This window comes from Typha latifolia, chromosome 5, assembly GCF_019914945.1.
Source record: "Typha latifolia isolate L0001 chromosome 5, TyphaL0001v2, whole genome shotgun sequence".
NCBI lineage: Eukaryota > Viridiplantae > Streptophyta > Magnoliopsida > Poales > Typhaceae > Typha > Typha latifolia.
The window spans coordinates 11,888,038-11,898,602 of NC_133090.1; the positions used below are offsets into that span (position 1 = coordinate 11,888,038).

Genomic DNA, 10,565 nt, shown 5'->3' on the forward strand with positions numbered 1-10,565 from the left:
AACGTATTTAATCCTATTCAAAAATAGTCTAAGCTTAACTTGATCAAACTCAATTATATATATAGCAAACAAGATTTAATTTTGCTGAAAAATGTATGATTTGATTCTACAAAGTGCAGAGCATCCCAAATTCAATTCAATCTGGTTAATTAAAGATAATTAATATTAGTCTATCTTTCTTTGGTGGCAGGGCAGGGGCCTCTTCTTCTTCTCCTCCTCCCTATGATGATATAATGGAAGTCTGACCTTTTTCTTTCTCTCTTTTTAGTGGATGCATCATATTATGTCACTCCTCTCTTTGTTATCATAAACAAAAGTGGTTGACAAAGTTGGGGTTGGGGGATTGAAAGAGACTCTGGCAAGTCTTCCTATCCACCTCTCACCTCTCACCTCTCACCTCTCACCTCTCACCTCTCCACCACCACCATCAACCTCACAAAAAGTCTCAAAAGAAATTCCAAATCTTATTAAGTTGATGAAAGTGAGAACTGTTATCACTCTGCCGTAGGATCTGTGAGTCCGGTCTCTCTCTCTCTCTCTCACCTAACCTCTAATGATGTCTAGCAAATGGCAACTTGATAAGGATTGATGTGAACTTCTTGTCTCTCCCCTGTCCCCTCCCTCGCCATTACACTGGTGATATTAGAGACGCCATTAGACACCGCCCAAGATTATATAAATCTGGTTCTTAATTTGTCTAGATTCATCGTCTTTGCTCCGCAAGTTAAACTATGGGTTAAAAATATATTTTACTTTATATACTTATATTTAAAATTATTTTATCCTATTTATTTTTAAAAAAAATTAAATCAATTATTATATTTATAACTAAAGTGATGTCGTTTTTAATGTTAAACTTAACTGAATGAGGTGAAATGTAAATATCGTGTTTGATAAAAAAGACATGAATTTTAATATAATATAGTAAAATTACTAAAATAGCTATGGTATTAGATTAAATTTAATAAAAAAAATTAACTGTTTCATGAGCTGATTTGAGACTTTTTGAAATACAGAGGAATAAACTGATTTTAAGCATAAATACAAAAAGTAAAATATATTTAATACTTAAAATAATATTTTTTTTGTTCAGTACTTAGTATTTTAGAGGTCCATACTAAGCTATTGCCAGATATTAATATATCTTTTTAACTATTATGGTCCATTAGGATGTGTTTGATTAATAAAAAGTGAGTAAAACAATTTTTGATAGATAAGAAAAATAGATAAGTTCTTCTTCCCTCCGCTTTTAACAATTAAACACAAAATATGTTACTAAGTAATCAAATTATTCATATTATTCAATTATACTAATATTTTATAGAGGTAATTAAGTTCTTTTTATATCCTGGTTATGATTGACTAATGGTTTAAAGTACATAAAAGAAAAGGTAAATCACTATAAATATGATTAAGAATGTCATCAATAATATTTTAAATTCAAATTCTTGTAGCCCTTAAATTCGACTACATATATATATATATATATATGCATATTTTTGAGGTGCCCTCGAGAAGATTTCTTTCCAATAAATTATATACTTATTTAAAGCGGGAAAACGATGTTTACCTTCAACTATAAACTAACTAATAAGATGACATAATCTGACGTGGCCTTGCAACTCCGATACACAACACCAACCGTCGAGTTGTCGTCGGTTTAAAAAAGCGCAGTTTGCCGACCATTTCACATCCGGAGAAAAGGCGAGAGCGAGACGCCCAACTTTTCTTGGAACCATCTCCGGTTAATCCACTGTCTACATTCGTTGGCGTGGTTTAATCCGAAGGCGTCGTCAGTCAGTCATGTTGCCGCTTGAAAAGATCGAAGGAATCGATTCCGTTTGAGCTTTCTCGCAATCGGAAATCTCCAATCTTGTACCATGGCCGTCGTTGAGAAAGGTCTTGGCTTCGATCTCCAAGCGTGAGTTTCTTTGGTTGGCTGGTTGTTTTCTAAACCCTAGTTTTAGTGGTGTATTACTGAGAGAAGCGAGCGGAGGGGGGGTTGATGGTTATGGGCTGTCTGCTGCTTGGTTACACGGAGCCCCCAATCGAACGACGAGCCGGTTTGCGAAGGAAACAAGCAGGGCGAGGATCTTACAGAGGAAGTTAGCATCGCCATGGTGGTCTGCTAGCTTGGTTTCGCTGGTTTTTGCGCTTAATTTTTGGATCGAGACTAGCGATGGGATCTGATGGTGTGTTAGGGCAAATATTGAGGAGCTTGTGCTGCAACTCTCAGTGGATATATGCAGTATTTTGGAAGCTGAATCCTGATGGTCATGGGTAAAAAAAAAAAAAAAAAATCCCCTCCTAATTTGAGTACTTTTTGCCATTTTTATCATAAGAAATTTTGTTAACATGATGTTTAGTAATTGCAAGGATATTTGGTCATAATTCTGCCGAATAACAAAGATGGGAAGCCAAAATTAATCTTGAAATAATTCCACGATGTAGAGTTGTAGGAGGGTCCCAATTAAATTGCCCCGTGTTCTTGTGATATTGATGTTTTCGACTCGGATTAAATATAGTTTACTCTCGTACTTATGCAAAAAATTACTTTAACTCCGTACTTATATCAAAAATTATTTTAACCCCTATATTGATAAGAAAGAGTCATTTGGGCATTTTGGTAATTTGTAATATTGTTATTATTTGATATAAAGGGCATTATGGTAATTTAGCTGAATTTTGTTAATTTAGATAAAAATTTAAAACGATTTCACTATAGTCATAAGTAGAATGATTTATGTAATATAAAAATTTATACAATAGAGTAAGCAATTTTAAGCATTAAGTAGAAGGTAAAATGTATTTAACCCATAAAACTTACATCATTCCCAATATTTTCCTCAGTGCTAGAGGTAAGATGAATATTACACATTGCCAATCTTAGATATAGGTTGATAGAGAATCTTGCACTAGGATGTCCTGTGTAGATCGCCAACAAGATGGAGATCGATTAGTCAATTTGCATATCAACAATTGGTGGTTGATTGCCACCCCCCTGTCCTGTCCTGGAGGTTATAATAAGTACCCAACTTCTTTTTCCGCATGTTCTTGTGATCTTGCTTAGTACCTGATAACACATAGTTAACTCTCTAGTTGCTCAATTTAATATTAGTTATATGTCCAGAATATTAACATGGGAGAATGGCTATTTCGAGAATTCCAAGGCAAATTTTACTGCAGAAGCTCTTCATCTATATGATAATCCTGGGATGATGTCATTTAGTTCTGATAAAGATGCCCAGAATGGAAGTTATGTGCAGTCTCTGATTGAAATTGCAGTGTCAAACATGTCATGTCGGCAGTATTCACTTGGAAAAGGGTAAACAATTTGAATTTGTCGTCATGATTAGTTAGATTTCTTTTCTTCTAAATTGATTTGATCCATCATCCATGCCTCGATTAACTTCAGAATACGCTAATTTAACAGGATTGTTGGTCAAGTTGCACTCACTGGGGAGCATCAATGGATATTTGCTGATGAATTAAATTCTAGCTTGCTGTTTGAGGTAAGCTATTCACCTCTCACCCCTCTTTCAAAAAAAAAAAAATACTACAGTTCACAAAATTAAATAAAATGTGTATTGAACTGTCGCACTATTTACATTGTTCACAGGACTGGCAGCTTCAGTTTGCTGAAGGAATCAAGGTGAAAGTCATTTGTGGATTACTCTGGACTTTTTGCTTCTATGAATAGTTGTTATAAATCGATATTTTCCAGGGCAGGACTCTTAATTGCATAATTTGACAATAGATACACTGGTTTTGCAGACAATTCTTCTTGTGCCTATTGCCCATCATGGGGTTCTGGAACTTGGCTCATTAAATATGGTATGTTAATACTACTTATTTGAACTGTCTTATTATATTATTTTTTTATTGTTCATATTGTTCACTGGTGCAGTTTTAAGTGACACGCTTTTAATTAGTATTTGCTATAAAACTAGACATTTACATGGGCTTTTTTTGATGATGTAGACTGACAACTTTCCTGGTGCTGTTTATCGCTGAAAGTTATCCTTGCTAATCATGGCTCATCTATTTATTACAAAGTCCGTAATTGATATTTGTCTTCCTTTCAAGCACAGGTCCTGGGAGATTTAACAGTGGCAACACAGATCAGAGATTTATTCTGTAGTCTTTATCAAGTCTCGGAGGCTCAGAACTGTTTAGCCACAAGTTTCGACTGTTCGAATACTTGTAAACAACACCCCATACCTCTTTCAGTGAATCCTATGGATCATCCAGTTGGGGACTTGATTAATCTAATCCAATCACAAGAATGCTCAATCACTAATACCGACAGTCTTCCACTTTTCATGGTTCAAAATGATTTTCCACTACCAAAAGATGTAATTTCTCAAGCATTTGACAACAATGTGGCATGCTATACAGATGTTGTAATGAAGGCAAGGCAGAGTGACATATGTATTAATCCTGCCGAAGAACCACTTCTACTGTCTTGTTCCAACAAAATGCTGGAGAATGATCTCGCCAGTTTCTTTTTTCTTGAGGATGAAATAGACATACTTTCACATCCTAATATCCTTGGTAGTAAATTGTGTTATGAAGAGACAAAGTTTTATGCTGGCAATGCCATTTCTCAAAATGAACATGACATGGCTTTCAACTTTTATGTTGACTCTGAGCCACACAAAACACTTTGGAAGGATTCCATAAAAGAACATGCTGGCTTTAGCTGGAATACTTCCCTATCAGAAGCCAATGTACTGGATAACTCAGTTTCTGTATTCCAAGCAGCAGGATCTGAAATTTATCTTCCTTTGATTGATGAAGAAAATAAGTGCTTCATTAGAGAAAATATTACAGACTATCTGTTAGATCCAGTAATGAGCAATATGGACAGTGTCTCAGAAGATGCTTGCTGGTCTTCAACGAAAATTTCAGATTGTTGCCTAACTCAGACAAAAGGTGAAGACTGTGCCCCAAGCTATGAGGATTCAGTTCCAGTGAGTCCAAGAAAGTCTGCTTCCGTCTCTCTGAATGAAGGTTTCATGAGATCTGCCATTGATTCTTTGTCTAGTAGCATTTGTACAGTGGTCAAGAGAAAACAGAGAGATGGCATTACATACAGAGACTCCGGCTCAAAATCATTTAAAAGAAGCCAAGGAAGAGGCAGTAGAGAATTTCACAGGCCAAGGGACAGGCAACTGATCCAAGACAGGATTAAGGAGCTACGTGAGCTTATTCCAAGTGGATCAAAGGTATATCATTTATTGTGCTCTCCAGAAGATAAATATATTTCCTTTAGATTTATGTCTCCAAATCCACAATGGAACCCATTATACTGCGTTAGACCTACATTTCCATTGTGATATTGAACATCACCCATTAAACATCAGTCTGTGTCGTTACTTTTTCTGACATGTCATAATATACAGTGCAGCATTGACACTCTGTTGAATAGAACTGTTAAGCATATGCTGTTCCTCAGAAGTGTTTCCAGTCAAGCTGAAAAGTTGAAGAAATCTGCTTATATAAAGGTATGTAAAATCTTCTACTGTTAAGAAGTCATCGGGAAGCATAACAGAAATTATACTACCCTTTCATAAGGTCCAAACTTTAAACTGTTTCTCTCGTCTATTGTGCCTGTGCTGAATGCTTTATGGTTGTTATTTTAGCCAAAATTATTCACTGGATGGCTCACACTCAGTTAAGGTTACATGAAACATTAACAAAACCCATCTGGATTTTGACATCAAAATTTGATATGCATAATTTAGCAGAAATTCTTCCATCTTTGCAGAGTCTCAGAAATGTCCCTCAACTCTATAACAATCCAAACTAACTGATAACTTTCCAGTACCCACTATTCAAATATAAAATTCTGGCTACTACTCATCTCAGCTACCTTATGATGTGACCTATACATTGTGAAAAGCTTTCAATCTATGATGTGATCTGTGCCAATCTGCGCAGATAGTGATAGATGGAAGGATTAACTAGCAAAAGGAAACCTCTTAATACTTTTAACAGCACTGTAAGTCATTTTGAAGGTTTTATTCTTCTCTATCTAGCATATCATTCAAGTAGTGTGGTGTGGTGTTTCAACTGCAGAGTAAAGTTACCAAATCAAACTTATCTAAATCGCATTCTCATCGAAAGGGAGGCAGCTGGGCCTATCAGATGGAGAGCCAACCAAAAATCTGCCCTCTAATAGTTGAAGACCTTGATGAACCAGGACATGTCCTCATAGAGGTAACATGCTCTATCTATCTATAGGTTAAATTCAAGTAATAATGTACTCTCTTAACTCCTCATGCATGCATTGTGGTCATTCAGATGTTGTGCAAGGAATATGGACTCTTTCTAGAGGTTGCCAATATTATCAAGGGTCTTCAGTTGAATATCCTGAAGGGAGTGTTAGAAAGTAGATCAGACAAGCTATGGGCTCACTTCATTATTGAGGTATCCAAAATACTTATGTTATGCTTCATAAAGATTTTTCTCTAATCCAACAATTAATATTCCTCTTAAAACAGGCTTCGAGGGGATTTCATCGCATGCATATTCTCTTGCCGTTAATGCAATTACTGCAGCAGAAGTAGCATAAACTTGTGGTTCCCTCAGATCAGTAATTTTCGACTTTGAGCTTGTCGGTTGCATGTCGAGTTTCAATTTTCCAAATGTATATTCAGATAAAAGGACAGAAACTGGTGCTTGGTTGTATAAGCACCATGACTCAAGTCGCGTGTATCCAATTAAGACCTCGGAAGTCTGCCTACATGCATATGGATTTGCATGTATTGTGTATCCGACTTATAACTTATAAGTACATTTTGTATTTGAACGAACTTATCCTTAATAATTCCTGCAAAATTGTTGACTTGTGTCAGTGCTCGTTAATATTTTGTGCACATTAATCCTTTCTAGTGGCTGAGCAGGCGACTTTGTAAATTGACGGTGCTTAAATTTTCTTTTTGGTAAAAGATTATGATTAACGACGACTATTCAGAATTGTATTTTTGTAACTGTCATGCCATGATAAAATATTTTGATTAGTATGAAAATTAGATATAGGCCTTTATTTCTCACTTTGATTCCCCTGGGTGTTGATTTCATATCCCTCAACAGATGGAAAATGACTAAGAGGCATTGAACAAAGCTCATGCTAAATTCATGTATCGATTTTGGCCCATTTTAATTGTGCCATATACCCTTTTACCTTGCTTATTTTATTTTATTTTAATTTTAAACAGAAGTGATAATTTAATGACAGTTCTAATTAAATCGGATTGGAATTCAGAAATATCCCCTTCACCAGTCGAAATAGAGTTGTCGCAAATTTTTTATTATCTTTATAGTTCTTAAGCAATCATAGAATAAATGATAGAAAGTTGTTAATTAACGAAAAGAGCATTTCCAAAGTTTTACATAATTAAGGATTAATATATTATCACGAGAATGAAATAAAGGGATCTATACTAATATATACTAAAGTATGAAATAGTTAAGCGGTGTTGGATGTAATTATCCCAGTATATTACTTAAAGACCTTGGCTCAGTGAACGGCCAGGATGCTACTACAAGGTCAATTGCATCGGACGGCAGAGATGCAATCTTGCGCTCCTTTACGATGCTTTATGTGCGGCTTCGCAACCCTTTCTAGATCAATCTTCTCGTCTCTTCCTAACCTTCGTTTCCGGCAATCCCCTGCGATCTAATCCTCTCTTCGCTTCCAGGTGATTTCTCTCAAGCTATTTCGTTGACTCTTGGGATCGAAGCGATGAATTTTGATTCATGTTTTACTCGTTTCTTGAGCTATTAGTAGTCTGATAGATCGTTTTGGGATCTGTTGTTTGCTGTTGATTTTTTATTTATTTATTTAACGATTGTGGATGGGATTATATCAATTTAACCCTAAATATTATCAAGTATTTGAGGATGAATAGTTGAGGAGACCATAGATGAGATCTTTAAAGATTACTATTTTTTTTCATTTTTATTCATTATTTGTAATATCTGATGCGGAGTTGTTGAATTAAAACAAATCCTTTCTCAGGAACTCTGAATGATACGTGCAAGTCTTTTTTTTTTTCTTTCAAATTTAGATCTTTCGAGGATATGTGCATCTTTCTTCCTTTTTTTTTTTTTCTTTTTGCTAGATGTGTTTGCGAATCATGTGTGTGAGCGTTAGGAATTTGGCTAAAAGCCAGCTGCTATTAGCTTCACAGTAGATGAGACCTTAAACTGCATTGGAATGTATAAGTCAGATCCTAATATGTTCGGTTTGGCAAATATCCGATGCATTCCGGATGGTTGATGGAGATTATATGTTCTTTTTGGCAAATATCTGATGCATTCTAGATGGTCGATAGGAGGTTGAGAGGAAGTTACATAATTCCAATTTTTTTTCTAGTGGATTCCTTATTTCGATGATTTGTGCTTAATCTGCCAAATTGCTTGTAATTGTAGGTGTGTCTATCATGGTTTTTCTTTTTTGAAGCCTTACATGAGCAACAAACTTCTGACACAAGTAGTAGGTTGGAATTCTTGCTCAAGTGTGCTTGTGTGATTGCTTAGGTAGAAGCTTATGTGATTGGAACTTTTTTGAGGGAACTAAAAACTTACTCCTTTCCCTGTTTGTATCTCACCCACAACATGCATGTAACCTGCCTACTGGTTTGTTAGTTTGCAATTGCTCGATCGCTAGACTGATTTTTATAGCTTGTGATAAATATTTTCTTTAAGTTGTAATCTTTCATGCTTGGCAAATATCATTAGATAGAGATGTATAGTAACTTTCTACACATTCTCAAAGGCCTGGGAGCATCCTAGTGCATGAGGCTCCCACTAGTGGTGGGTCTGGGGAGTGACATATGTGCAGTCTTAACCTTACCTTAGTGCATGTTAACGACACTCAATGCTGAATGTTTTCTATCAATCAGACTGTCACAAAGCAATCAATGGTTTAGTGGCCTCTCTTGCACAGAGCCCTGCTGAATAAATAGTTCCATGGACTTACTGAGGTTCTCTATTGCACCACATTGCTTATTGTTTATCTCATGCAGTTCTTATAGGCATATAAGACAAATAATTACAATGTGGTTAAATTGCTAAGTATTTCCATGAACGAATACTTTACTGAATCCAATGAAAGATCCATAGCCAAGAGAATTGATTCCAACTGGTGTGTAAGAATTTGATCTCATTTGGTCGTTTTCTCATACTGCAGGATGTCGGAACCACCTTTTGTGCCTAGGGAAAGGCTTCTGAATCATCAGAGTTATTTTCAAAACATTCACAAACATACATACTTAAAAGGGCGTTTTGACAAGATCACATCTGTTGCTATCCCCATTGCATTGGCTGCATCTAGCTTGTTTATGATTGTGAGTGAATAGTTTACTACTACTTTACCTTTGTGGTCGTCTACTTTGCATACCTCATGACCTGTTCCTTTTGATGAACAGGGACGTGGGATATACAACATGTCTCATGGAATCGGAAAGAAGGAATAAGCTCCTCTGGTAGTTTGTTTATTAGTATTGTTGTGAAATCCTGTATGTGAATGGGATAGTTTTTATTTAGTCTTTGGGGATCTGTTTCCTGTAATGGTACATCTCAAAAGCAACTTCCATTGGGCATGTGTAGGTCTACGTGTTTATCCATATCAATACTTAATTACTTATTTGAAGGTTTGACATGAATAAAAGTTGTGCTGCTGGATGATACTGGAATTTATCAGATTGGTTCTTTTGTTCTTGTCCTTGCAACTTGCAACTGGTACCGTCAGATCACTTATAAATAAGATCCATTTATTGTGATTTGTTTTAATTGTTGATATCGATTATTTCTTCTGAGTTCTGAAAAATGAATGGCCTAATTCATCATTTAACCAGGGATTTTGTCTCATTTGAATGTTTATGTTAGACATAGTATAGAAAATGTACGTTTGTTGTTGCGGTAGTAAGTATTGGAATTTTTTTATTAATCTCAAGTCTGGTATGATGTATGAGGTGTAACATTTTATATATTATATATAATTGTGTATAAATAGACCAAATATTTATGAACTTTCTTATTCTATTGGAATTTATGAAAAGTGTACACTTTTTGTATGAAGCATTAAACGCAGATATTCAATGATGGATATCATATACTTTTTAGTTGGTTTAACTAACTCGGATTGCTTACACCTAGGTGTGAGGTTATGTGGATTTGCAAATTAAGGCAGTAGTAATAATTAAGAGGTATTAATTTTAGATGGAACTAGGCCACTCCAACATTAAATAATGGCATAATGAATTATATAACGGGTAATGTTAATGGGTCGGATCCAACACTACTTGATTATTAAATATATTAAGTCGCATTAAGCAGGTTAAAATAGCAAATATGAATATAACCTAAATATTAAACGAGTTAGGTGTTATTTATACTAAACTCAAAACCATATAATAGACTAAACTCGCTAAGCTACAAGAGAGACAGCTGTTTGTCATAACTCACAATGGAAATGTATAAAAAAAATTACATAGCAATTGTTATATATATAGTATAATATTAGTAGATGACTAGTGTATGCTTCAACAGTAATG

The 10,565-nt window shown here is 35.2% G+C and overlaps 2 protein-coding genes across 3 annotated transcripts; both read left to right on the forward strand.

The window, feature by feature from the left end:
* The first annotated feature begins 1,789 nt into the window (after positions 1-1,789).
* On the forward strand, positions 1,790-6,852 carry LOC140789757 (transcription factor EMB1444-like). 2 transcript variants are annotated; one of them, XM_073139574.1, is made up of 10 exons: positions 1,790-2,280; positions 3,131-3,325; positions 3,434-3,512; positions 3,620-3,652; positions 3,775-3,834; positions 4,092-5,228; positions 5,406-5,507; positions 6,082-6,222; positions 6,307-6,432; positions 6,507-6,852. In XM_073139574.1, exons 1-10 carry the CDS (start codon positions 2,180-2,182, stop codon positions 6,570-6,572), a joined length of 2,040 nt encoding a protein of 679 aa, XP_072995675.1. In that variant the 5' UTR covers positions 1,790-2,179; the 3' UTR covers positions 6,573-6,852. The 2 variants fall into 2 exon arrangements, with proteins under 2 accessions (XP_072995675.1, XP_072995676.1); XM_073139575.1 differs by lacking the exons at positions 6,307-6,432; positions 6,507-6,852 and adding an exon at positions 5,944-6,004 and having other exon boundaries at positions 2,032-2,280.
* Positions 6,853-7,575: 723 nt separating this feature from the next.
* On the forward strand, positions 7,576-9,711 carry LOC140787946 (uncharacterized). Its single transcript, XM_073136986.1, has 3 exons — positions 7,576-7,706; positions 9,200-9,356; positions 9,438-9,711. The coding sequence occupies exons 2-3, from the start codon at positions 9,201-9,203 to the stop codon at positions 9,483-9,485; spliced, it is 204 nt and encodes a 67-aa protein (XP_072993087.1). The 5' UTR covers positions 7,576-7,706; position 9,200; the 3' UTR covers positions 9,486-9,711.
* Positions 9,712-10,565: the final 854 nt, after the last annotated feature.

What these genes read in the sequence shown, in the direction of transcription:
- LOC140789757 (XM_073139574.1), top strand. Translation starts at nt 2,180, where the DNA reads ATGGGATCTGATGGTGTGTTAGGGCAAATATTGAGGAGCTTGTGCTGC. An exon ending in CAGTATTCACTTGGAAAAGG is followed by an intron (nt 3,326 to 3,433) that starts GTAAACAATTTG and finishes CTAATTTAACAG; the next exon opens with GATTGTTGGTCAAGTTGCAC. An exon ending in CAGGACATGTCCTCATAGAG is followed by an intron (nt 6,223 to 6,306) that starts GTAACATGCTCT and finishes GTGGTCATTCAG; the next exon opens with ATGTTGTGCAAGGAATATGG.
- LOC140787946 (XM_073136986.1), top strand. Translation starts at nt 9,201, where the DNA reads ATGTCGGAACCACCTTTTGTGCCTAGGGAAAGGCTTCTGAATCATCAG. An exon ending in CATCTAGCTTGTTTATGATT is followed by an intron (nt 9,357 to 9,437) that starts GTGAGTGAATAG and finishes TTTGATGAACAG; the next exon opens with GGACGTGGGATATACAACAT.